Genomic DNA, 24,165 nt, shown 5'->3' on the forward strand with positions numbered 1-24,165 from the left:
ATCTAGATAATAAGATGTCACGCAGCTGAATGAAATTTGCCTACAAATGGAGGGAGATGGAGAGTATCACAATGAGTGAAATGAGTCAGAAGGAAAAGGACAGATATAGAATGACTGAATTCATTCGCGTTATATAAAAATATATATATATATATTCTAGAAGAATAATATCCATGGCCATGGAAAAGAGGGGTTATAAGGACTGGTCAGTGGTTGGAACTAACCACAGGTGTGTGTATGCCTGAAGGTAGGTAAGACAGAGAAGAGACTGCTATGACAATAATAGCTGGAAATGATCATGCTGGACAACATCTGAGAGTTATATAAGGGACATTTTTGATAACCTTTAAATATCAATATTGCAAAGGCAGGGGGCAGGAGGTGGGGGTGATGGGAGGGAACCTGGGGACACTGGTGCTGGGAAATGTACACTGGTGGAGGGATGGATGTTGGAATATTGTATGACTGAAATCCAATAATAAACAGCTGTGTAATGGTCTGAAAAGAGAAATAAATAGCGAGATAGAAAGATAGTCACTTTAAGGAAAGATAATTCACTATAACTACCCACTGTAGTTATTGTATAATCCAAATTTCATTCACATGTATACATATTTAAGTAATATGTAGTCCTAAACCTTTTATTCAATACAGTACTTAAAGGAGAAGGATATTGAGGACGAACAGACAAAAGATAGATAGATAGATAGATAGATAGATAGATAGATAGATAGATACATAGATAGAGACATAGAGAAATTCTTCAGGTTTTATTATATAATCAGATTGGGAAGTACTGAATTAACACTGGTCTAGCTGTATTTTCACAGAACTTCTTTAGAGCCTGCGATATTCTAACATTTATCACAAATCTCCAAGAGGTGTCGAATAAAATTTGTCTATTTTTGGCTAATTTCATAATGTGCAATTTTATTTAGAGGCTACAACTGATTCACTGGTCATTATTATCTCATTTTATCAATGGGAAAAATATGATTCAGGGAGATTGGATAACAAGTTCAATGCTACATAGGCAGAAAGCAGCTTTACAATGATTCATATCCAGGTGTGTCTGACTCCAAAGAAAGTGTACTTGCTCTTCCCCATACTACCTCGTGAGGGAAAATATGGTGGCGCTGTGCTTACAGAGCCATTATTTTCTGTGTATCTGGGAGGAGACTGTCGGAAAGCAACTGTAAATCTTGTTTCAGAACTCTTACCTCAGTGATAAACTGATAATCATAAATTAAGTCTTTTTCAGGAAATGGAACTGTTAGTGCTTTTGTAGTAATTTCTTCCATGCCACTCAGTATTTTATACTTATCTCGAGTAATATCTGAAATTGGGCCATCCATTAGTTCTCTAAGAATCTTATTAAATCTCAACCGATCATCATCTTTACAAGAAGCACCAATGGACCATATCAATGAAAAGATAAAAATGCCCTGCATTTGAGAGATAGGTTGATAGAGTACGATTAAAAAGCAACTTTAATCTATGTTGAAGCTTAAATCAGATCAGCCATATTTTATCTCTGAAAAATAATAAACTGTTACATAAATAATATATTATTTTAGGATTTTCTAACATCAAATTGCCTGTTTTGTAAAATATATCAGAGAAAATAGTACAATATTATAGATAAATTTGAGCCATAGTGAAATCTTAGGGTAGGTAAATCAGAATAGTGTAATTAAATATCAGGACCCTGAAATTATTTTAATTGAGCTAGTTATTTATTAAATATAAAATATTATTTTAATAATGAATAATCAACCTGCACTATATATCTTAAATTCTACAACTTTAAAATGGAAGAAATTAATATTCTTTTATTTATAAATTAAATAATTATCTGAGCATTGATTGCTATTGAGAACTGCCAGTCTGCAAACTATTTTCACACTAGATTCAGGCAGAAGAAATAGGTTAGATAATATAACACACCACTAAGTGAGAAAATCTGGTTCTATGTTTTAAAATCAAATACCCCTTTTACTGTCAAATATAGTTGTCTTTACTATGTTCACAGCCACGCTGAACTTTACCTTGACTGTTTCATCTACCCATACACTGTCTCTCTGAAAATAATAAAAATGAAAATCAATTTGAAAATTTAAAATTAATTTACTCCATAAAATATAATCAATAAGAATAAATGTTTGATACATTAGAAAATACTACCTGTGGCAACACATAATCTTTCATTAAAGAATATTCAAGGGCAATTAAATATTTTATCTATGTTTTAAGTGTTCATATGAAAATAAGCTATCATTAAAATATCTAATCAGATGTGACAATAATGATATAAAAATATACCACATTTTTAGTTAACTTTCCAAAACAGACAGGCATCTACAAAAAAAATCTCTATGGTTCCTACAATCAAGATACATGAATATTTTTATGACACTGACCACTGATTACATAAAATAGCACCTGTATTGAACAGTTTTTTTTTCCTCCCTGTTCAGGTACTACTCATCATACAACATCCAATTCCAGGAGGTAATTGGGATCATTAATTAGGAAGCATTGGGGGAGCATTATATGTCTTTCTATTATAAAAGATAAAGATCAATGGACCTTACCTCAAGCAAAGAAAAAACTTCTCGATCATCTCTATCTTTTACTTTGACATCATCTGTAAATTCATCCATGAAACAGTCAACTAGATTCATTAGACTTCGGACTAAGTTTGTATCTGAAGTAGGAGATAATTCCTGAAAATAGTTTTAAACATTCAAAAAGCAAATTAAATTATGCACTAATTAAAATATCACTTACTATGAACTAAATTGATATAATTCAACCATCAGAATTTCTATTGAGAAGAACACTTGTTATAATTCTGGAAATTTGTTCAAAACAGGAAATCTGAGGCACAGTAACTTCCAAGTACGTCAGGGATGTCACCTCTAGGTCACATATACTCTCTTAACCACTTTTAGGCTGAACTTTAAAATTTAAAAAATTTATTGTTAACTATCTGGTTGAATCAATCAAAGATGTGTATCTTTTACTATAGCCAATTAGAAACCAAAACACTAAAGAATATTTCAGAGAAGGCAATGTGCTTGTCTAACATTCTTAATGTAACTCATTTTAGAATATCCTTAAATCAATTCTTAAATTCAATATAGAAAAAATATTTTCAAATCTTGAAGAGAAAAATTATTGCTGAAGTTCTGAGTTTTACTTTTCTGAGTCTCAGAATGACAGTTTATAAAACAAATAACATATAGTTCCTAGAAACACAGCAAGTTCTGGGTAAATATTTGTCTCTTCCCCTTCAAGGTCTTCTCTTCAACCTTTAGTCATGTATTTCATGAGTAACATGTAAAAATTAACTCTCTGAAATAGATGACCTAAAATTACAAGTATCTGACTTAATATTCAACCACTGGTTCAGAAGAAGCAGGCAGAAATGACAACTGAGTTTTAGACTATGGATGGAACTGTAACTGATATTACAGTATAACAAATTCACTGTCACTGTCCTCCCGTTGTTCATCGATTTGCTCGAGCGGGCCCAGTAACATTGAGATTTGTTACTGTGTTTGGCATATCGAATACGTCATGGGTAGCTTGCCAGGCTTTGCCATTCAGTCTAGATACTCTCAGTAGCTTGCCGGGCTCTCAAAGAGGGGCATAAGAATCGAACTCAGGTCGGCCAGGTTGGCCTCATGCAAGGCAAATGCCCTATCCACTGTGCTATTGCTCCAGCCCATATAACACATTATCATTACAAATAAAGACATACATGTTACTACTTATTAAATAAAATTAATTTCAAGAGAGGACAAAAGTATATAATACAAGTTAGAAAACTTAAAAAAGAGAGTGTTGTCTTTTGCCCACAAAAGAATAATTCTAATTATATGATAATTTCACTTACTCATATTCCTACATTCTACGACAATATCTGTGAGGCAAAAAAAAGTTATAGCTCATTTTATAACCCTAAACTGATAAATGTTTAACTATTTTGAAATATTATTTCATTACAACTAAGCTTCTTGAAAGATCAGTCAACACTCACACACCATTATCAACCAACTTCCCTGAGGTGTCCTAATCTCTCTCCTGAAAGTGCCTGGGTCAAAACTCCCAAAGGATGTTCTCAAAGGCCAAATCTGAGAGCCCTGTGCTAATCCTTTCCCATCTTGTCTGACCACTTAGATTTTTAAGTTGACTACTTTCCTTTTATAAAATGCTCTCTTCTATTACCATAGTTGCTTCTATTTCCATAGTACACCCCAGTTGATATTTGTATATTCTTTTGTTCCCTTCTAGATTTCCCATAGAGATAATCACATTAACATGATTTTGAACTCTACTTTCTGTGTCTGTATACTTTGGGCCAAACCTTTTCCTCAATTTTTCTGCTTTATATCCAAATGCAGGAGAACAAACAGCCCTGTTTTCCCCCCTCTTATTATACTTCTAACAGCAGGCAAATTGCAGCTCTGTTTTCCTATATATTTTACAGAGACATTCTAAAAAGTCTTTGTTATTCATCTCCCAAAACAGAATGAAAGCACACTTTCCCTACAATTTTCAGCTGGAGAGGATTCAAGAGCCTCAATTAAACTCCATCTATTCTCAGCGGCAGTTTTCCACATGCACTGTCACTTCTCCCTGACCACATCACAACTCCCAGACGGTATTTTTTTAAACTACTTTTCTACAAGATCTATTTCAATCCTTCTACCAGAAACAGTCCTATCTCTCTGAACCACTATTAAAAAAAATCTATCAAAAGAAATTTCTAAACAACTTACATGTGTTCCCACTACATAGCTGCAAATTTAATGCACTAAATTTGAGTTATTAGAAAATTTTATTTTTCCTGTATTTGGAAAAATATTAAAGTGCTGAACATTTAAAATATAATAGTCCATCTGAAATGAGAGATAACATTTTCAATATTTTTTGCCAGATAAGCTTAGGTTTATCTGGTCCTTTATGCTTTATTTATTTATTTATTTATTTATTTATTTATTTTTTTACAGTTGTAGATTTACAATTTTTTTTGTGCTTGGGTTTCAATTATACAATGATCAGATACCCATCCCTCCACCAGTGCCCGTTTTTCACCACTATGGATAATATCCCTCCCACCCCCATCCCCCCATCCCCCCCGCCTCTGTGGCAGGGCAATCCCCTGTGTTCTCTCTCTCCGTTTGGGTGTTGTGGTCTGCAAAAGAGGCATTGAGTGGCAAACATGTTCAGTTCATAGTCTACTTTCGACATGCATCTCCTCTCCTGGGAGGATCCTCCAAACATCCTTTATTTGGTGCTCCCTTCTCTATCTGAACTGCCCTTTCCTCTAGGATACCCGGCTGGCCTCTAAGTTATGGAGTAATCTTCCTGGTGCTGATCTCAGCTATTCTTGGGTATTAATCTCATACTTTGTTACTTTATATCCCCCAGATGAATGCAATCTTTCTATGTCTATCCCTCTCTTTCTGACTCATTTCGCTTAGCATGATACTTTCCATATTGTACCACTTGTATGTAAATTTCATGACTTCATCTTTTCTAACACTTTATGCTTTATTTTAAAGATCATTATAATTCTCTCAAACCTTAATATGCTTCATTTAAGATATTTTGAAGAGTAAATATAAAAATTTAAATAATTTTACTTGAAATTAAAAAGGAGGGGTGGCACAGTCATGGTACAGTGGGTAGGGTATTTGCTTTGCGTGTGGCTGTCCAGGGTTTGATTCCTGGCTCCCCATCTGGTCCCCTGAGCCTACCAAAAGTGATGCCTGAGTGCAGAACCAGGATTAACCCTGAGTACCAGCAAGAGTAGCCCAACCCCCCCCAAAAAAAACAAAATAAAGAAAAAGGTTGCATTTAAACTAGCTAAAAATACTTTAATATCTAATGAGTTACAATAAAATATACATTAAAGATTATATTCCTGGCTTACATATATTTTACATTTATATTTGGTATCTTAAATTATCATTCTTCTTACCTTTGTATGTTTTCTAATAAATTCAACAGAAACAGGGACCATTCTGTCAAATAAGTTTATTATAAATTCCTTCTGAATATCTGTGATTGATTCTGGTAAAAGATTTATCCAAGACAACATCAGTGGTCTCCAGCCTAACATTTGAGGCTCCATGTAAATCATACCACATCTGGAAACCTGGAAAAACAACAGTTTATCAGCAAGGTAAAAAGAAACATTATAAAGAAACACAACTTGATACAACTATTTCTTTCAACTTTCAAAAAACTCTTCAGAGAAAACATCTTAATTTTATATAACTTCATAATATAGATTTCTGCATATGTCTAGAGATCCTAGACAAAGCAAAATACAATCACAACTCTTTGTCATGGTATATCTGTCATGGTATATCAACAAATATGTCTATTCTTAGAGAATAACAGATTGTTCTTAAATTATACTAATATTTTTAATATAGAAGAAAACTGCCAATAAGTGCACTGATAATATTTTGAATTCATATACAGATGTCAAAATTGAGAACTTACAGTGGCAGGAGAAGCAACTTCTAAATCCATTGGTTCAAAAATAAGATTCATTTGTGGTGACATTTGAATGATCTCCCCGCTCATCAGACAGAGTTTTTTGTTGTCATCTAGTACAGTATTCATATTCTCAATCCATACTGCATCTACTGGCCCATCAAAAATTAACCATTTCCTATCTGGTGTCTAGTTTATGCAAATGTGAATCAAGACCAAAAATATAACAAATGACAAATAGGAAAACATTTCATATTATTATTTAAAAAATTTAATGCAACTCTAGAAATTGTATTACTAGGAAAATTTAAGGCACATTTTGAATAAAGTATATATAAGATATAGTACATTTTTATTTCTAAAAATACGTATCTTTATGTCTATATATTCCTCAAAGAATCATACACAAGACATAAATATGAAATAATTTCATTCAGTATGACTCCTTATAGTATTATTTTCATACACATTTAATTGTTTCTATGTGTTAAGTCTTTTTTTTTATCTCCACTGAATGAGGTCATATATATGCAATGCATATCCCTATTGGTCTCAACTGTTACAAGTTAGTATGGGACATCAATATCATAATAGCATTCACAGTTTCACAAAGACAAATACAGAAATATTTATACATGGTTCAGAACATAACAAATGAAGTCGTTCAGTGTTTTCATATTGAGTATGATGTTAGTTATGGGTTCACTGTATAAGACCTTAATAAGTTCCTGGTATCCTCATTTTGTTGAATTTTTTATCATATATAATTGTTGAATATTATCAAAAGTTTTCTATGAATCTATTGATTTGATCACATGATTCCTTTCATATGATCATCTTCCTTTTGTTGGTGTGATGTATCACATTATTTGATAAGTGTATACTGAACCACCTTGCACTACCCGGATTAATACCTAATGACCATAATGTATCATCCTTTTGATATATTGTTGAATTTTGTTTGATAAGATTTTTCAGGCCTTGGCTCTACTACAGAATTGCTGGTGTCTGACAGTGGATATGACATCAAAGTCTGGATGACTTGGACAGTGTCTAGGGATTATAGTCACATTGGGAGGCTAGGTTTAAGTAACAAATGTCTCACAGAACCTGGGCTTCTATACCAGAAGAACCTCAGATGTGGTTGTAGGCTCTACATCACCAGAGTCTAGCTATCTCCCACTTGCCCTGTATTCTCACATCTGTGTGTAGACTTGTAACCTGTGGCGTGACCCAAATTTACAGGCAGCTGTTGCCTTTGTCCTGAACTTACTCCTTTCAATGTCCTTATAAAGCAGCTTGGGTTTCTTTCTACTAGAAATGCTTTGGAAGCTATGTCCTGATTATTAGTAGGTAAACATGGGTATAAGGAGTTATGTGGACTTGGCTAAGAAAGTATCTATAATCCATGAGATTGTTCTGCTATTGGCCTATGATAAATAGGATTGCCTCAAGAATGGTGACTCCCTCAGCTCCCTCCCTTCAAGGCACACACACACACACACACACACACTAGATAATCAAAAGTAGCAGATTCAATACCCAGCACTGGCTCAGCTCAATCATCCAGTTACCAATTACTTGCTTCCAAAATCATCAGATGTGAAAACAGCTATGTATCTGAGAAACCTGAGTTCTTGGCATATCTCTACCTTTCTTCCCAGTGTCTTGGGAACTAACAGCTGAAACCTGTTCCCTGGACATTGGGGGTCCGTATATTCATGTTCCCCATTCTTAATCTCTGTGGGTCAGTCACTGCATATAATTCCAGAGGTTTTCTCTTCTGAGGGAATGCCTGGATTAAATTACATTTTCTGCTATAATTCAGTCAGAAATTCAGCATTTAATTCAGTCTTTAGTGTAGATATTTGCTTAATGATAGGAAAGGATTGAACAGACTCTCCCTAGATGGCCATCTTTCTCCAAGCCATTTGCTTCTTCTATTTATTGGTCTTTGAAGAGAGTGGGGTACAGTCACTCAAAAAAACTTGTCAGTATGAGGAATCAGCTTCCATTCACAGCAGTCAACAGCTGTTATATACTTTATCTTTTCTGTTTTCCACAAATAGTTATTATTTTCTTAACTAGATGGGACTGATGAAACTTTAACACACCATTTTGTAAAAGTCCACAATTTCTTCTCTAAGCATTGCAAGCATATCTAATAATTAGTATTTGTTGCACAGCAGCTCAGTAGATGGCAATAAATAAATAAATAAGTAAATAAATATTACCTGTATGTAAGGAAAAGGATCACATAGTTCTTTACCAAATAGTTCCCTGTCCTTTCTTCTGCTCTCTTTTCAATATGCATCAGACCAAAGATACTCACTAGCCTGGTCTCTAGCAATTTTATAAATAATAATGATTTTCCTCACAGAAACACTACCAGAAGCTCCAGTAATATGTTTTACATAAATATGTAAGCTAAAAATGTTTGTTTGAGTGACTGAAAAAATTCAAAACACATCGAAAGGAATATTCATGGTCTTTCCAAATATGCATGTGGAAGTATTATTACTTACCGTTGAAGAAGCAAATGCTCTGAAACTAACAGCAAGAATCCCATCAGACCATTCATGGGACACTAAATCAAACTGTCCATAGAGCTGTCCCATGGTGACAGACTTAGGATTTAAAACAGTAATTTGAACCTTGTTTTCTTCCATTAACCCCTTTAAAAAAAGAAGATCATTTACTGGTTTGGTTGTGCTGAAGACCATTGTCTTTATGGAAAATATGATTACATAAGAAGACTGTATCTTAAAATCTACAAAGACACTCCCAGGAGGAGTCTGCTTTACAAACAAGGCTCTAGCATATAAATATATAAAATTTTTTATTTATAATAATAATATTTGATTTATAATGATAATAAATAATTTTATAATATAATTTATAAATATATTTAGCAATTTAAAACTCAAAATACTAAGGGACTTATTAGCAAGCATTGTACCAGAGACCTAGAATCTAAAAACTACAAAATGGGAGATGGAAATTACTTTTTTACAGGTCAGAGAGTAAGTACAAATAGACTTAGAGGGTTACATAAGCTATTATTCTCTGTCTTATTTTTTACATACATTAAATAATATTTACATTATTCTATAATGCATTACCATAAAAATGATTTAGAGTCAAATTTTGCCATAAGCTGTCTTTGTTGATTCCTGCTACAAAACACTTGGACTATCTAATGCATAAGATTTTCACTGACTTAAAGCCTCTTGTATTCTACTTATTCATTAATGGTTCTTCTGATGTATAATAACAAAAAAAGAGCCAGCATTTCTAAATACTTCTACCAGGTCCTCCAGAAATTAGAATATAAACTACCAAAATGATGGGAGAAAAATTGAAATAATAATAGTAAGCAGTAAAAAAAATTAAAATTAATTTAAATTTAATTAAAATTAAATTTAACTTTTTTTTACTATATTCTTTAAGTTAACCAAGGTGGGTAATAATGTGTCACCCTAAACTGAAGATAGAGGAAAGACATATCACTCTCCATGTCAGAATAAAGTTGCTTTGCTATTGATCTTAGAATGTCTAGGTAATAAACCATTTGAAGATTTACAATAGCATCAGAACGTATTTTCAAAACTTCATCTTTTTAAATCTTTTTTGGGGAGAGGCAGTGATTGGGCCATATCCAGTGGAATTCAGGGTTTACTCCCAGTTCTGTGCTTGGGAATCAGTTCCCCCCTGGTTGTGCTCAGGGGACCATATGTAATGCCTGGGATCAAACCCGGATCAACTCTGTACTCTCTCTCCAGTCTGTCTTTAACGTTTGAGAGGCATGATGTACTGGCTCTTGTAATAAGAAGACAATAAACAGGTAAAAGAAAAATAGGGGTGCTGGAGCGATAGCACAGTAGGTAGGGTTCGATTTGACTTGAACGTGGCTGACCCGGGTTCGATTCCCAGCATCCCATATGGTCCCCTGAGCACCCTCAGGAATAATTTCTGAGTGCAGAGCCAGGAGTAACCCCTGTGCATCGCCGGGTGTGACCCCAAAAGCAAAAAAAAAAAAAAGGAAACAGAAAAGACAGGCAGAATGGCAGACGGCAGGGATGCTGATGAGAAAAAGGGGCAAGGGAGAAAATTAGAAGAAGTTATATGGAAGTATAAAACAGGAAACAGAAATGAGTAGCAATTTATATGACAAAAGCATAAAAAATTTAAAGTCACATAAGAAAAGATCACTAAATTTGAGGAAATAAAAGTCAAAGTCTTCACCTTTGTAGAGGGTAAATTACAGTGACACCCATAGTTACACTTAAAGATATGAGTAAACATATATGAAGGGGAAAAGTAGGAGAAAGAAGCAGTAGATCTAAGGCAAATGAGAGAACGTGTACATAATTTTGTTATTTGAATATGAGACTCCACAATAAGATAAAATGATCATAAGTCCCAGAGAGTCAATCAATGTTAAAATATGTGAAACTAAAATTATTCAAGGGCCAGAGACATAGAGTAGGGCTTAAGGTGCATGCCTGTATGTAGCCAAATCTGGTTCATTTCCCAGCATGCATGCTCCCCTGGCATCATCATGTGCAGCCCTGGAGACCCCCGAGCACTGCCTGAGTGACCCAGGTAACCCCTGGCACTGTAGGGTCTGAGCTGCACCACATCCTTAGGCCATGAACTGCCAGCCTGATGGCTAAGAATCACCAGAAGTGATCCACAGGTCTCATGACCACTTCTTGGAAGCCATGCCCCTCCACGCCCCCACCCCCAACAAAGCCATACTATTCAGAATACAAGCATAGTCAAATAAAATATTAGTTAGAGAATAAAAGTCAATTCCATTTCTTCTACATATCAAAGTAGGCCAAACTATAAATATGTAGTGTAAAAGAAGTTTGAATACTTATTTACTGTTATATTATTATTTTATATGTTTTTAAATATTACAGACACACCCAAATACTTCAAGACCACTAGGAGTCAGTAACAAAACTTTGCATTACAAATATGACCATCCAAAAATTTTTTAAAAATATTCTCCTGGAACTATGAAAAGAAAACATTCAGGGTGAAGAGACATTGAAGAGAAGAGGTAGAACACTTGCCAGATGTGAACAAAAGCAGAGAAAAGAAAGAAAAATAGTTCAGTTTTTTTTTGCTGGTTTTAGACTTCTCTCTATAATGCATTAGTGTTATGTGTGTGCATATCTATCTATCTATCTATCTATCTATCTATCTATCTATCTATCTATCTGAATATCGGGCCACACCATTCTGTACCTCTGACTCTGTGCTCAGGGATAACTCCCAGTTGACTTCAGAGACCATACAGAGTGCTAGAGATCAAACCAGAATCAGCCATATACAAGGTACGCACCCTACCTGCTGTACTATCACTCCGGCCCCTTATAATTAAATGGTCTTTTAAAGAAAGAAAAGATTGAAAGGAACTGTGTGGCATAGAACTTACTACATGTTTTGTATAACTTTTCTACTTTTATTTTCTCTTTAACTCAATTTTAAAGTTTCTGCATTAATATACCTTTCACAAAGATGATGAATTAATCAGTATGTTAAAAACACATACCTTTTCACAAATATCATTCAATGCTCCAGCTAAGACACGATATGCACTTGTTTTTCCTCCAAATGGTTCTCCAACGATCATAAAACCATGACGCACAATCATCATTTCATATATCTGAAGAATCTTCTCAGAAAAGAATGGGGTCATTTGCAAATTCATGGAGTCACAGTTCTCTTTGATAGCTGCCAGTAAATCATTGTAATCTGGTTTTGGCAATTTTACCCCAGGAAACAAATCTGAAGTAATTCCCTGATGACAGAAGATGTGGGAATTAACATTATGTATCTATTAATAGATTGTCATATGTATCCTCTCTTTCTCTCTCTGTTCTCTTTCCCCAAACACACACACACATGTGTACACATACAAAGACACATACAGATGATAAAATTTCTCTCGTCGTCATATTTAATATTGATAGATCCATTCAAATACTAGTTTTAATAGTATTTCTAACAGACTTAAAGAGGTCTGACTGACATACCAATCAATTGTCTACATTTCAAACATAAAATTTGTTAAGTTGAAACCATCAACTCAATAAAGATGATCAAAGTAACAACCATAACTAAAAGTTTCCTCAGAACCTTTAGAGATCTACCATCCCTTCTCCCCTTGCCAATTGTTACTTCCATCACCAGTCAACCACTGATTTGCTTTCAGTCACTAACTTTATTTATACTGTCTATAATTCATTTTCATTGTCTTAATTGGCTTATATTCACAAAAGTTTATATTCTTTAAGCAATCTGGATATAATTTCTTTATTACATGTATTTGATTTGTAAATATTTTTTTTCTAGTAACTTGTCTTTAATTCTCTTACCAGAATTATTTGGAGTATAAACTTTTTCATTTTTGTTAGTTTATTTTAATCAATGTTTTATCTAGAAATAGACACACATGTGGACAATAATTTTAAGATGCAAAGATAATTAGTAGAGAAAACATAAAATGACAGTCATCATTCAACAAATGATACAATTTCTGTAATTGCCAAAACAATGTTCTTAGATCTATTTCTCAGTCCTTACAAAAACTTCCTCGTACTTATCTTAAATGTTGTTTTAACTAGTTTGAGGTTACTCAAATATCTACCAGAATCTTAGAATGCGGTCCCATTTCGAAAAAGGATAATTTTATTAGGAAGCTAGGATGCTGGCATATTGGCCATTAAGCAAATGAATGCTATCCTTATACCAAAAGGGAGGAGATTGAGATAGAGAGATAGAAAAAGAGAACATGTAAATATGGAGGCAGAATTTGGAGTGATGCCAAACCAGCCAAGAAACAAATATAAAGAGTCAACCAAAAGCAAGAAGCAATGGAGTCTCAGAAACAGCAGAGGAAACTAACACCTTAATTTTAGACTTCCAGCTTACAGAACTATGAGAAAACAAATTTCTCATATCTGAAGGTACCAAATTTGCCATGAATTGTTATGGCAACACTAGAAAACTATTGTAATAACATTTATGCTTGGAAAAAATAAAAAGTCATAATTAAAGTAATTTTTAAGAATGCATATAAGTTAATTCATTGCAATATATGCAAAATAATCCTTTAAAAACTGCTATGACTATTTTGTTATAGCATATTATTATATTATGTATAATATTTATTGTAACAGCTTATGTGAAATATATATTTTAACTCTAAAGGTAAGAGTGAAAATTTGTAAGTATTTAATGTGAACCATACATTTGACCAATGCTTTAGAAGTTGTGAATCAACAATTTACCCATCCCTATATTTAATTCTCTAAGTGCTGATCCCAGTTCATCAAAACAATTAGCTTCCTTGGGACAAAGGGAAAAAAAGGCAACAATGCAGAGTAATTAACTACAGCGTTGTTAAAATTCCCACTCCCTCATTTAATATATTCATTTATATATTAAATTTTTATATTTATATATTAAATTTATAAATTATACTAAATTAATTTAATGAATTTAATAAATTCAAATTATTTGTCATCTCTGTATTTCATTTGTATCATCTTCAAATAGAGTTTATTATTTCATCTGCCTCATAAGTCTTTATGAGTATTAAATCAATTGCTATTTGTAAAGCTCTTAGAATAGATCCTGGTTCAACAAAACACAAAGTGTTTTCTAAATAATCAAAATATTTTCTCAGATTGCTTAGCTTGTTTATGGTTAGCCATGAAATTAACATAAAACTTCGGAACACAGTTGGTATTCCAGTGGCTGTAAACCAAAGCCAGTTTTTCTCATTATCCCAACAGCTAAAGTTGTAAACATGTGGGGTTGTTCTGATTTTCACAATGGGAGAGCCTATAAAGATTGGGAGTGAGGGTTGGGGAAGTTAAGGATACTAATCTATAATGCTTGGGAAAGTGTCTCATAAAAAGAAAATGTTCTAATTAAAATTCCAATTATGATCCATTTGTGAAATATTGCTCAAGAATGTATATACAACTGTATGAAAAGAGTAACTGCATATAGTGAGGAATATTTCCACTTTATGAAAATGAAATCATCTTGATGACTGAAAAAACTATATAGTGCACTTGTACAAAAGAAACTGAAAGAAAATTTTAGGAGAAAAATTGAATTCATCCCTTATAGATTTGCTTCATAAGGCATTTGATTTCAGTCCTAAGCAATAAGGAAGTAAAATTTCTTTCAGAATAATGAAACGTGATTGCTCAGGACAGCTAATGACACTCGTTCACATCAACCTGGCACAGTCATTTCTCTCCTTCCCCAGCTTAGCACGGACAATTTTGGTCATTACATGTTGGAAGCCAGTTGCCTGTTCTTGAGGCAGCACAAATTAGCACAACATTGAATATTTGTCAGGAACCTACAGCTCCCCTGATGAAGAGGGAGAAAAACTGACATCAAATGACAATCCAAAAATTTTAATGTCATCATTCTAGTACTTTTTGCTCACAACCTAATCTTTAAAACATGAGATTATTTAGTTCTTAAATTATCCTGAAAATCCAATTTCATGAAATCTGGGCACTTCAAAACCCTTATTTCTTTATTTAATAACTAATATCACCGACATTTACTAACGTAATATTTCTGGGAAGGAACTCAATAGTACTTTAAATGATGGTTTCTCTTCTCAGAATATGCATTCTACCCAAGAACAAATAAAGAGATAAAGAAGCGATGCTACATATGCATATGGAATAATACCGGTCTATAAGAAAAGATGAAGTCATGCGCTTTGCTGATACATGGATGGATCTGGAGAGTATCATGCTGAGTGAAATTAGTCAAAGGAAAATGGACAGACACACAATGATTTGACTCATACACAGGATATAAAGAAACATAATACGAGAGTTACTGAAGCCTAAAGGCAACACAAAGGAAGAGCAAAAGAACTGGTCCTTAGTAAAAAGCTTACCACTGGGGTAGGAGGGAGGTGAGATAGGTCAGAGAAGGAACAACTATGACAATGAAAGAGGAAACCTCCACAGAGGCAGGGTGAGATGGTGGGATGGGGGGTGGGATACTGGGACCCGTGGTGATGGAAAATGGGCACTGGTAGAGGGATGGGTGTTTGATCATTGTACAATTGAAACCCAAGCACAAAAATGTGTAAATCTACAACTGTACCTCATGGTGTTTCACTAACAAATATGTTCTAAAAAAATGTAGAAAATGATGGAGAATGGGCACTGGTGGAGGGATGGGTACTGGATCATTGTATAACTCAAACCCAAGCACAAAAATTTGTGAGTCTACAACTGTACTTCATGGTGTTTCACTAATAAAAATTTTTAAAAAATAAAAAAAATAAAAAGTCACAATTGCAGTTAAAAAAAAAAGAAAGAGGAAAGTGGTCACTTGGGACCAGGACTAGGTGTTGAAAGGAAGTAAAACAACATGTACCTACCCATAACAGTATTGCAAATGATAGTGCCCAAAAGGGAGGTTGGAGGGAAAAGGAAAAGGTGCCACTCATAGAGGTAGACTGTGGGGCAGGGGGGAAACTCGACATTGGTGAAGAGAAATGGATACTATTAAAGGGACTGGTGCTGGAACACTGGATGCCTGAAACTCAATCATGAATAACTTTATAACTTAATGATTCACAGTTACTTAAAAATGTTTTTTTTAAAGAATATACATTCTAGTATAATTTATAGGCAAACATATTTTGGAACTTTTATGTGTTCATTATATTTTGCAATAAACAAAGAGTACTATAACAAAGAGTACTATTTAAAATCCCAAATTAGGAACAACAAATGGCCAACGCAACAGAATCTAAGAACTGGCCTATGGAATGGAGTTTGCTGTCTTGGCAGCGAGACATAGGGGGGAGTGGAGAGTTGACATGGAGGAGGGGTTGGGAGAAGGGGCTCTGAACTTTGGTGACGATAAAAGACACTCTGATAGGAGTCACAGTGTTATAATGTCCCATGCATGAGGTCCTATTATTGACAGTACTGCAAGTCACAGAAACTAGAACACAATTTTTAAAAATTAATATATGTAAAAAAATCTCAAATAGTTGAAAGTAATCCAAACCCAGCTAAAAAATCCAAAGCTAGCCAAACGTATTTCAAACAAAACAGGGAATAGTCTATTTCTCTATGCTGTATTACTATATTCTACGTTCAATTTTTTCATAGAGAATTGAAAACTTCGATATTATTAACATACATTATTGAGAAAGTTTTGATATATTGGAATAGTAAATGTTCTTACCTCAAAGAGTGGTAGATCATGTGACAAAAATTTTGGCAGATTTACATCAATAATAGATCTAAGCAGCAAAATTTCTTCATTTTCATTTGGATATTTCAGCTAAAAGAAAAAAAACTCATGAAAACATCTGCAATTTCTAACTGGGCCTGTCAGATGTTCAGACACAGAGAAGTACCATACCCTAGGCATGAATTAAACCCATGCAAAATTGTTCTTTTCTTTTTTTTCATTCCATTGGGACTATTAATTTTGCAAACTGGTTTTGGTTTGTTACATTTTCTACTGGTTTATAATAAAAAAGGTAGTATATCTGTTCTGCAATAATATGCATGAAAATGTGACCACGAAATAACATAGTTTGGATAGCTGCATTGCCTGTATACAGTTATGGGCAAGCTTCTTCTATGCAGTCAATTGAGAACAGAAGTGGATTGTTTATGTAGAAAGGATTACTAGAAGTAGGCAATATTTTAAAATATGGATTTTAAATAAAGACATAAATATTATCTCACATGTATCAAATTTTTATGCTAAGGCCTTTTTGTTCCCTAACTGTAAAGATCTACAGCCTTGCAAAAAGCCAAAAAAAAAAAATCCCCACACACATCAAAAATGCATCATTTATTCTCCGCTGTTTTGTTACATCCTGGTTTGGTTTTTTAAAGGGGTTCTTGTTCTTCAAAGATATTTATGAGGCAATGTAAATGTAGTATCAATATAATTTTTAAGTTGTTTCTCAGTCTTACAAACTTTTCTTATGCACAAATAAATCAACGTAATTTCTTGGATTCTTCATTCTCTCCTCTCCTTTTCTCCTCTCTGTCTCTCTCTCTGTCTCTCTGTCTCTCTGTCTCTCTCTCTCTCTCTCTCTCTCTCTCTCTCTCTCTCCTCTTTCTCCTTCTTCTTCTCCTCCCTCTCCCTCTCACTCCCTCTCCTTCTCCTTCTCTCTCTCCCTCCCTCCCTCCAACGCTTTCTCTCTCTCCTGGCTGTGCTCAGGGATCACTCCTGGTAGGGCTCAGCGGACCATATGTGGTTTCAGGAATTAAAGCCAGGTCGACTGTGGGCAATTCAAGTACCCTATGGGCTCTAATATCTCTCGGGCCCTCCCTTCCTCTCATACTCATTTTCCTTCTTCTTTTTTTTTTTTTTGGTTGTGGGGGTGATTCCTCATGGTGCTCAGTGGTGGTAGAGGACATCCAATGCAGTGACCAGAGCCAAATACAGGCATCACTTATGTAAGGAAGGAGATCTACCACTTGAATCACCTCCCAGGATGCCACATAATCTTAAACAATGTATCAAGTTTTCACCAAACCAAAGATCTATTTTTCATACTTATACAACAGCTAAATTATATATTATAGTAACGTATCCAAGTGTCTTCACAAAGTTTTGCAGTACTGGCAAACTGACCGTGGGTGAGAAAGTCAGTTCATCTAATAAAAGCTAAAGTTGTGAGACTCAAAGTAGAAAGAAAAACCTTGTAGTCTGTTGGCTGCATATTTAAGCATGGGGTGTGTTAGGATGTTTACAAAATTCAGAGGGCAGATCAATTCATTAAGTCTTTTAAGTGGAGAATATTTCAGAAAACATTAAGTTTCAAAATGCCTTTGGTATTTCCAAAGTAAAAACCAGGTGGAATTCTTAACTTTTCTGCTCGTGTCCACACCAAGCTTCATATAATTCACAAAAATCTCAATTCAGAATTTTTTATACCAACTTTGGTAGGTAAAATAGAAAAGAGATCAGTATGACAATAATAGCTGAAAATGATCCCGCTGGACAAGATCTGAGTATTACAAGTAGGTAAAGGTATATTCTTGATAACCTTTCAGTGTCAATATTGCAAACCACAATGCCCAAAAGGAGAGAGAAAGGGGGGAGGGATGGAGTAAAAGAGAGAAAGAGAGAGAGAAACAAAGGCAGAGACAGAGACAGAGAGGAGAAAAGCCCCTGCCATAGAGGCAGACTTGGGAGAGGGAGGGTGAGTGATGGACAAAAACCTGGGCACACTGGTGCTGGGAAATGTACACTGGTGGAGGAATGGTGTTGGAATACTGTGACTGAAATCTAACCATGAGCAGCTGTATTAAAGGTCTATCTCACAGTGATTCAATAAAAAAAATTATTATTTACAACCACTTAAATATTTTTATCAGCATCTCACCTGAAATTTCTCCACCATTATAGAATTAAAATTTTATATCACTTTAAATTTATCACAAATAAATTTAAATTTCAACAACCCTCTTCCTTTCTCTCTCTCTCTAGAATATTGCTGGCTAATAAATCCATGCTCAAATTAACTGAGTTTAACCTTAAAAAAAAATCAGAAATGCCTCAAGGTCAAGTTCAAATAGCTCAGCTCCCAATTCCTAAGCTATACGTACTCATATGAACTTTACCATTGGATCAATTTGGCCATACTGAAATGATAAAGTGTCAGAACATTTTGTTATATGATTTTAAAGCAAATTTTTAAAATTTTTATTTGATTTAACTTAAAGCAAATGTTAAACTATTTCTTGACAAAACAAACTAGTTTCTAAACATTGAGCAATTTCAAGTTATTCTGACAAAGAATAGTATGATTCATTTGCTGCGTAAGTTCAATAGCTCAATGCCAGAATCAAGATAACAGCGAAGACATACACTGGAAGCATTATCTTTCTCATAATCTGACAATTACATAATCATGACATGCCAGACTAATATAAATTTTTGCTTTCAGTTACATTTGATTATTCAAAATATCAATTGAAGTTGTATCAGTGTGATGTTAAATAAAATATTATCATCTTTTATTAAAATTCTAGATAATGTTGTGATAGAAGATAAATATGGAAGCCATTGTTTTGAATCACATAGAATATATTTTAAAACACATATCATTTCTACAAATCACGAACATAAGAATTTTACAAAGTAAAAGGTCACATTTTGCATTCTGTATTTTTTGTTTGTTTCTGTTTTGGAACCACAGCCTGCAAAGCTCAGGGTTTATTCCAACTCTGCATTCAGGCATCACTCCTGGTGGACTCAGGCACCATATGGGGTACAAGGGATAGAATCTATGTGGGCTGTATTCTACCATCATTCTACTATATACTAAGTCACGTGCTCTACTATTGCTCTCACCCAAGCATTCTGCTGTTAACTAAGCTTATGTGCTTGCTTTTACAAAGAACTAGTGTAGAGTTTTAACTTGGTCTGATAAAATGCTTTCAATAAAAAGTTTACTAAAGTCTTTAAAAATGAGCTTTGGTTTTTCATAGATATAATTATTATTTATATCATTAAAGAATAAAAATTGTAATGCAAATACTGCTGTTCCATAATTGGCTGCAACTGTGTAATTATGTGACAACATCTAGGGATTTTAGTATATATACTTATTAGAAAGACACTATTTTCTTTAAATCTATATATATTTATCTAAACTGCAAGCATTCAGAAATTTTTTCTATAGCAAGAAATTTTACTTTTTTGATGCTACATATCTTTTTCTGCTTGTGAGGAGGTAAACCCAGCACTTCTCTTCCCCACTAGGGTTGAAGAACATGACCCAATTATATGGGTCCCTAGCACTATGCCAGTAGAACTTGAAAATAAGTGTTGCCCAGTCATGTGCATGCTCCAGCCCTCTGTGCTAGTTCCCTGGACCCTGTTCAATTATTTTTAAGTATAATAAATATTTTCAGTGAACTGGACCAACCAGTTATTGTAACTCTGTGAAGAAATACAAATTATGTGATTTATAAATGTGTAATTTTTGAGTGGGAAGCACTTGAATTTACTACCTTTAGATTACCAGCAGCAGTAAGCACTGACTTCACGGCTCTCATGCCATAGTCATAGTGATGTTGTGATGACAACTGCTCTGAACACAAGCGATATGTAGCCACAATTTTCACTGACAGAGGCCGAGCAGTGACAAACCCACAGGAATACAGGACAATTTCGGCAATCATGGCATAGTCAGGCACCATCATCGCAACTGTCCGAAAGAGAGCCTATGAGAAAAATAATTTTATAAATATACCAATGGAACAACATCAAATTAAAGAGCTTCTTCATGGCAAAAGAAACAAGAAACACTGGCTAAGATGAAAAGATATTGTTTTTTTCATTTCATTGAATCACTGTGAGATAGTTACAAGCTTTCATGTTTGGGTTACAATCACACAATGAACAAACACCCATCCCTCCACCACTGCACATTCCCCACCACCAATATCCCCAGTATACCCCTCAATTTCCCACCCTCCCCCTGCCTCCATGGCAGACAATATTCCCCATACTCTCTCTCTCTTCTTTGGGGCATTATGGTTTGCAATGCAGATACTGAGAGGTTATCATGTATGGTCCATTATCTACTTTCAGCGCACATCTCCCATCCCGACCGATTCCTCAAGCCATCGTTTTCTTAGTGATCCCTTCTCTATTCCAGCTGCCTTCTCCCCTTTGATCATGAGACAGGTTTCCAGCTATGGAGCAATCTTACTGTCGTGTAGAAAAGACACTTAACTAAATGGAAATAAATATTTGCACTCAACATATCAGATAAAGTACACACAATGATCAACAACAACAAAATCAAAAAACCATATCAGTAAAATGGGGAGAGATGATAATTGCTGCCATGCTCCCAGTCAGACTCCACTGCTTGGATGAGCCTCAACCAGAAATTAATTTATTGAAAAACACAGGTATGTGGATTTTGTGATGAAATCTTTCATGGGGTTGGGAGTAGGCAACCCACCCCCCATCTCCCTGTACTTCCAGGAACCCAGCAGTCACACATATGCCCCAAAGCCACCAGTCAGTTAAGAATTCAACTCCAGCTGTATCATCCTGTTAGAAATTTTGGAGATTGCAGGACTGCGATTTTGGCCGCACGACATCTCAAACAGTTTAACACTGATAAACCAGGAGCAGTACCCCAGATTGCATAGAATGTCATATAGAAGGCAACCAATCTCAATGAACAAAATGTAGCACAGAAGGCTTACCCTGTAACGTCTTAGAAATCTCTTATACAAGGGCTTAAGGGCTTCATGGTAAGATACAACAATCTTCACTAATTTTCTTCTAAGGAAATATTTTTTTGATAATGCTCTTAGCAAATTATATATAACAAATAAAATAAATTACTGAGAGCCTGCTATGGGAGCAGGCTCAAGGGTCGTTGGGAAAATTGGAAAGAATGGTGGTTGGAAGGTGCAATGGTGGTTTTATTAGTGTTGAATATTGAATGTCTGTAACTAAACTAATGACTTAATAAAGTTATTTTTTAATGGGGAAAGGAAATGAATGTGAACTTCTCTAAATAAGACATGCAGATAGCCAATATGTACCCCCAAAACCACAGTGCTCATCATCATTTATTAGGGAAAACCAAATCAAGGTGACAATGAATCTCATAACTGTGGAAATGGTACATATCATAATTGCTGATGTCAGAGATGTGGTGAAAAAGGAACTCTTGTCACTGCTGGTGAAAATGTCTGTTTTCCAAAGGGAAAGTTAACCCTTCTCAGTAACCCTTCTCAGTATGCTGTCATATGACCCAGCAACTCTACTTCTGGGTATCTTACCCGAGGAAACAAAAATGTCAATTCTAAACCTCAAATGCACACCATAATTCATTGCATCATTTAGTATAATAGCTAATATATGGAATAAGATAAGGTAACTAACACAAGAGAAGTGGATTATGAAGATGTAAAATACTATGCACCTTTACTAGGTGGTAAGAAACAACAAAATTATGCAACTTGCTACAACTTGGATAGAAACAGAGGATATTATATAAAGTGAAGTAAGTCAGAAGAATAAATAATAAACAAGAATGATCTCACTTATCTGTGATATGTAGAATAACTGAACGATGGGATGCAAGGTATTGAAAGTCGATTACACTTGACCCCAGAATACAGGAAAAGATGGGAAAAAATCGAGGGGGTGGTTTAACAAGAATAGGAAGCAATAGGGGCAGGGGTCAAAGGCCTCAGGTGCACGGAAGGAACAGAGGAGTGGTATAACTATATATCTAAACTGAAGTGTCAAAAGCATTGAAGCAGGAGTTCCAAACCATGACAAACAAAATGAAAAAAACATCTGTCAAGGAAGCAGGCGAGGGGAACAGGAAGTGTGTTGGGAAGGAAACTGGGACACTGATAGAGGGACAATGACACTAGTGGTGTGACTGGTGCCAGAACATAATTTGCCTAAAACTTAACCATGAGTATCTGCAAATCATGGTGTCCTGAAAGAATTTTTTTTAAAAGAAATGCCTATTAAAGAGTAGAAAAGGCAATTTTTTAAAGAACTGTCATAAGATAACCCTACTCTTTTCTAATAATCATAGAGCTATTCTGTAATATTAAATTACCACATAAATGCTATCTAAAGATGCTTAAGAAAAATTAGTTTCCCATTACTGTTTTTATAATAAATTAAATGTTAACTTTTGCATAAATAATTCTCTAAAATTATGTTCTATAAACACTTTTAAATTTCTATTATTCTAAGAGCTTTGAGGAATTATTAACTGATGTATTAAGTGTCAGCAATCGCCTATTCTTTATGTTACAGAAGAAAAGTATTAGACCCTGCAATGTTGTCTAAAAAACTAGGCTTCCTTTTTTCCCTAACAGCTGCACAGTATTCCACTGTGTAGATGTACCATAGTTTCTTTAACTAGTCATCTGTTCTTGGGCACTCAGGCAGTTCTCAGATTCTGGCTATTGTGAACAGTGCTGCAATGAAGATACAAGTACAGATGCCATTTCTGCTGTGTATTTTTGCATTCCAGGAGTATACTATGCAACTGTTAGAAAAAAATATATAGTAATGAAATTCACTTATAAGTAGACGGACATAGAGAATATCATGCTAAGTGAAATCAGTCAGAAGAAGGACAGTCATAGAATGACTGTACTCATTTGCGGGATATTTTTTTAAAAAAGAACAAAACATAGTAAGAGACTAAAACCCAAGGACAGTAGAAACAAGGGTCAGTAATAAGAGTGTATGGTTGAAAGCCCACCTCAAAGGCTAGGGGAGAGGGTGGTTGGGACAGAGAAGGGACCATTATGACAATAACAATTGGAAGGGATTGCTCTGGATTGGAGATGTGTACTGAAAGTGAACAAATGGCCAAACATGATGTCCTCTCAGTATCTGTACTGCAAAGGATAAGGTCCAAAGGGGGGGGAGAGAGAGAGAGAGAGAGAGAGAGAGAGAGAGAGAGAGAGAGAGAGAGAGAAGTGCCTGCCATAGAAGCAGATTGTGTAGAGATGCGACAGGAAGGAGACAGGGGATATCGGTGGTGGGAAATGTTCACTGGTGGAAGGATAGGTATTGGAACACTGTATGACTAAA

General features: G+C 34.7%; 1 protein-coding gene across 1 annotated transcript in view; it reads right to left on the reverse strand.

The window, feature by feature from the left end:
• The window catches only part of DNAH7 (dynein axonemal heavy chain 7), a 277,547-nt gene that overhangs the window by 132,555 nt on the left and 120,827 nt on the right, over positions 1-24,165 (reverse strand). Inside the window, exons 27-34 of the mRNA XM_056111947.1 lie at positions 20,580-20,792; positions 16,780-16,878; positions 12,083-12,331; positions 9,042-9,191; positions 6,523-6,705; positions 5,993-6,169; positions 2,595-2,726; positions 1,221-1,445 (exon numbers count right to left, since the gene is read on the reverse strand). Coding sequence (XP_055967922.1) covers positions 1,221-1,445; positions 2,595-2,726; positions 5,993-6,169; positions 6,523-6,705; positions 9,042-9,191; positions 12,083-12,331; positions 16,780-16,878; positions 20,580-20,792 — 1,428 coding nt within the window. The remainder of the gene's footprint in view (positions 1-1,220; positions 1,446-2,594; positions 2,727-5,992; positions 6,170-6,522; positions 6,706-9,041; positions 9,192-12,082; positions 12,332-16,779; positions 16,879-20,579; positions 20,793-24,165) is intronic.

The sequence above is a fragment of the Sorex fumeus genome, unplaced genomic scaffold (genome assembly GCF_029834395.1).
Source record: "Sorex fumeus unplaced genomic scaffold, SorFum_2.1 ptg000014l, whole genome shotgun sequence".
NCBI classification, from domain to species: domain Eukaryota; kingdom Metazoa; phylum Chordata; class Mammalia; order Eulipotyphla; family Soricidae; genus Sorex; species Sorex fumeus.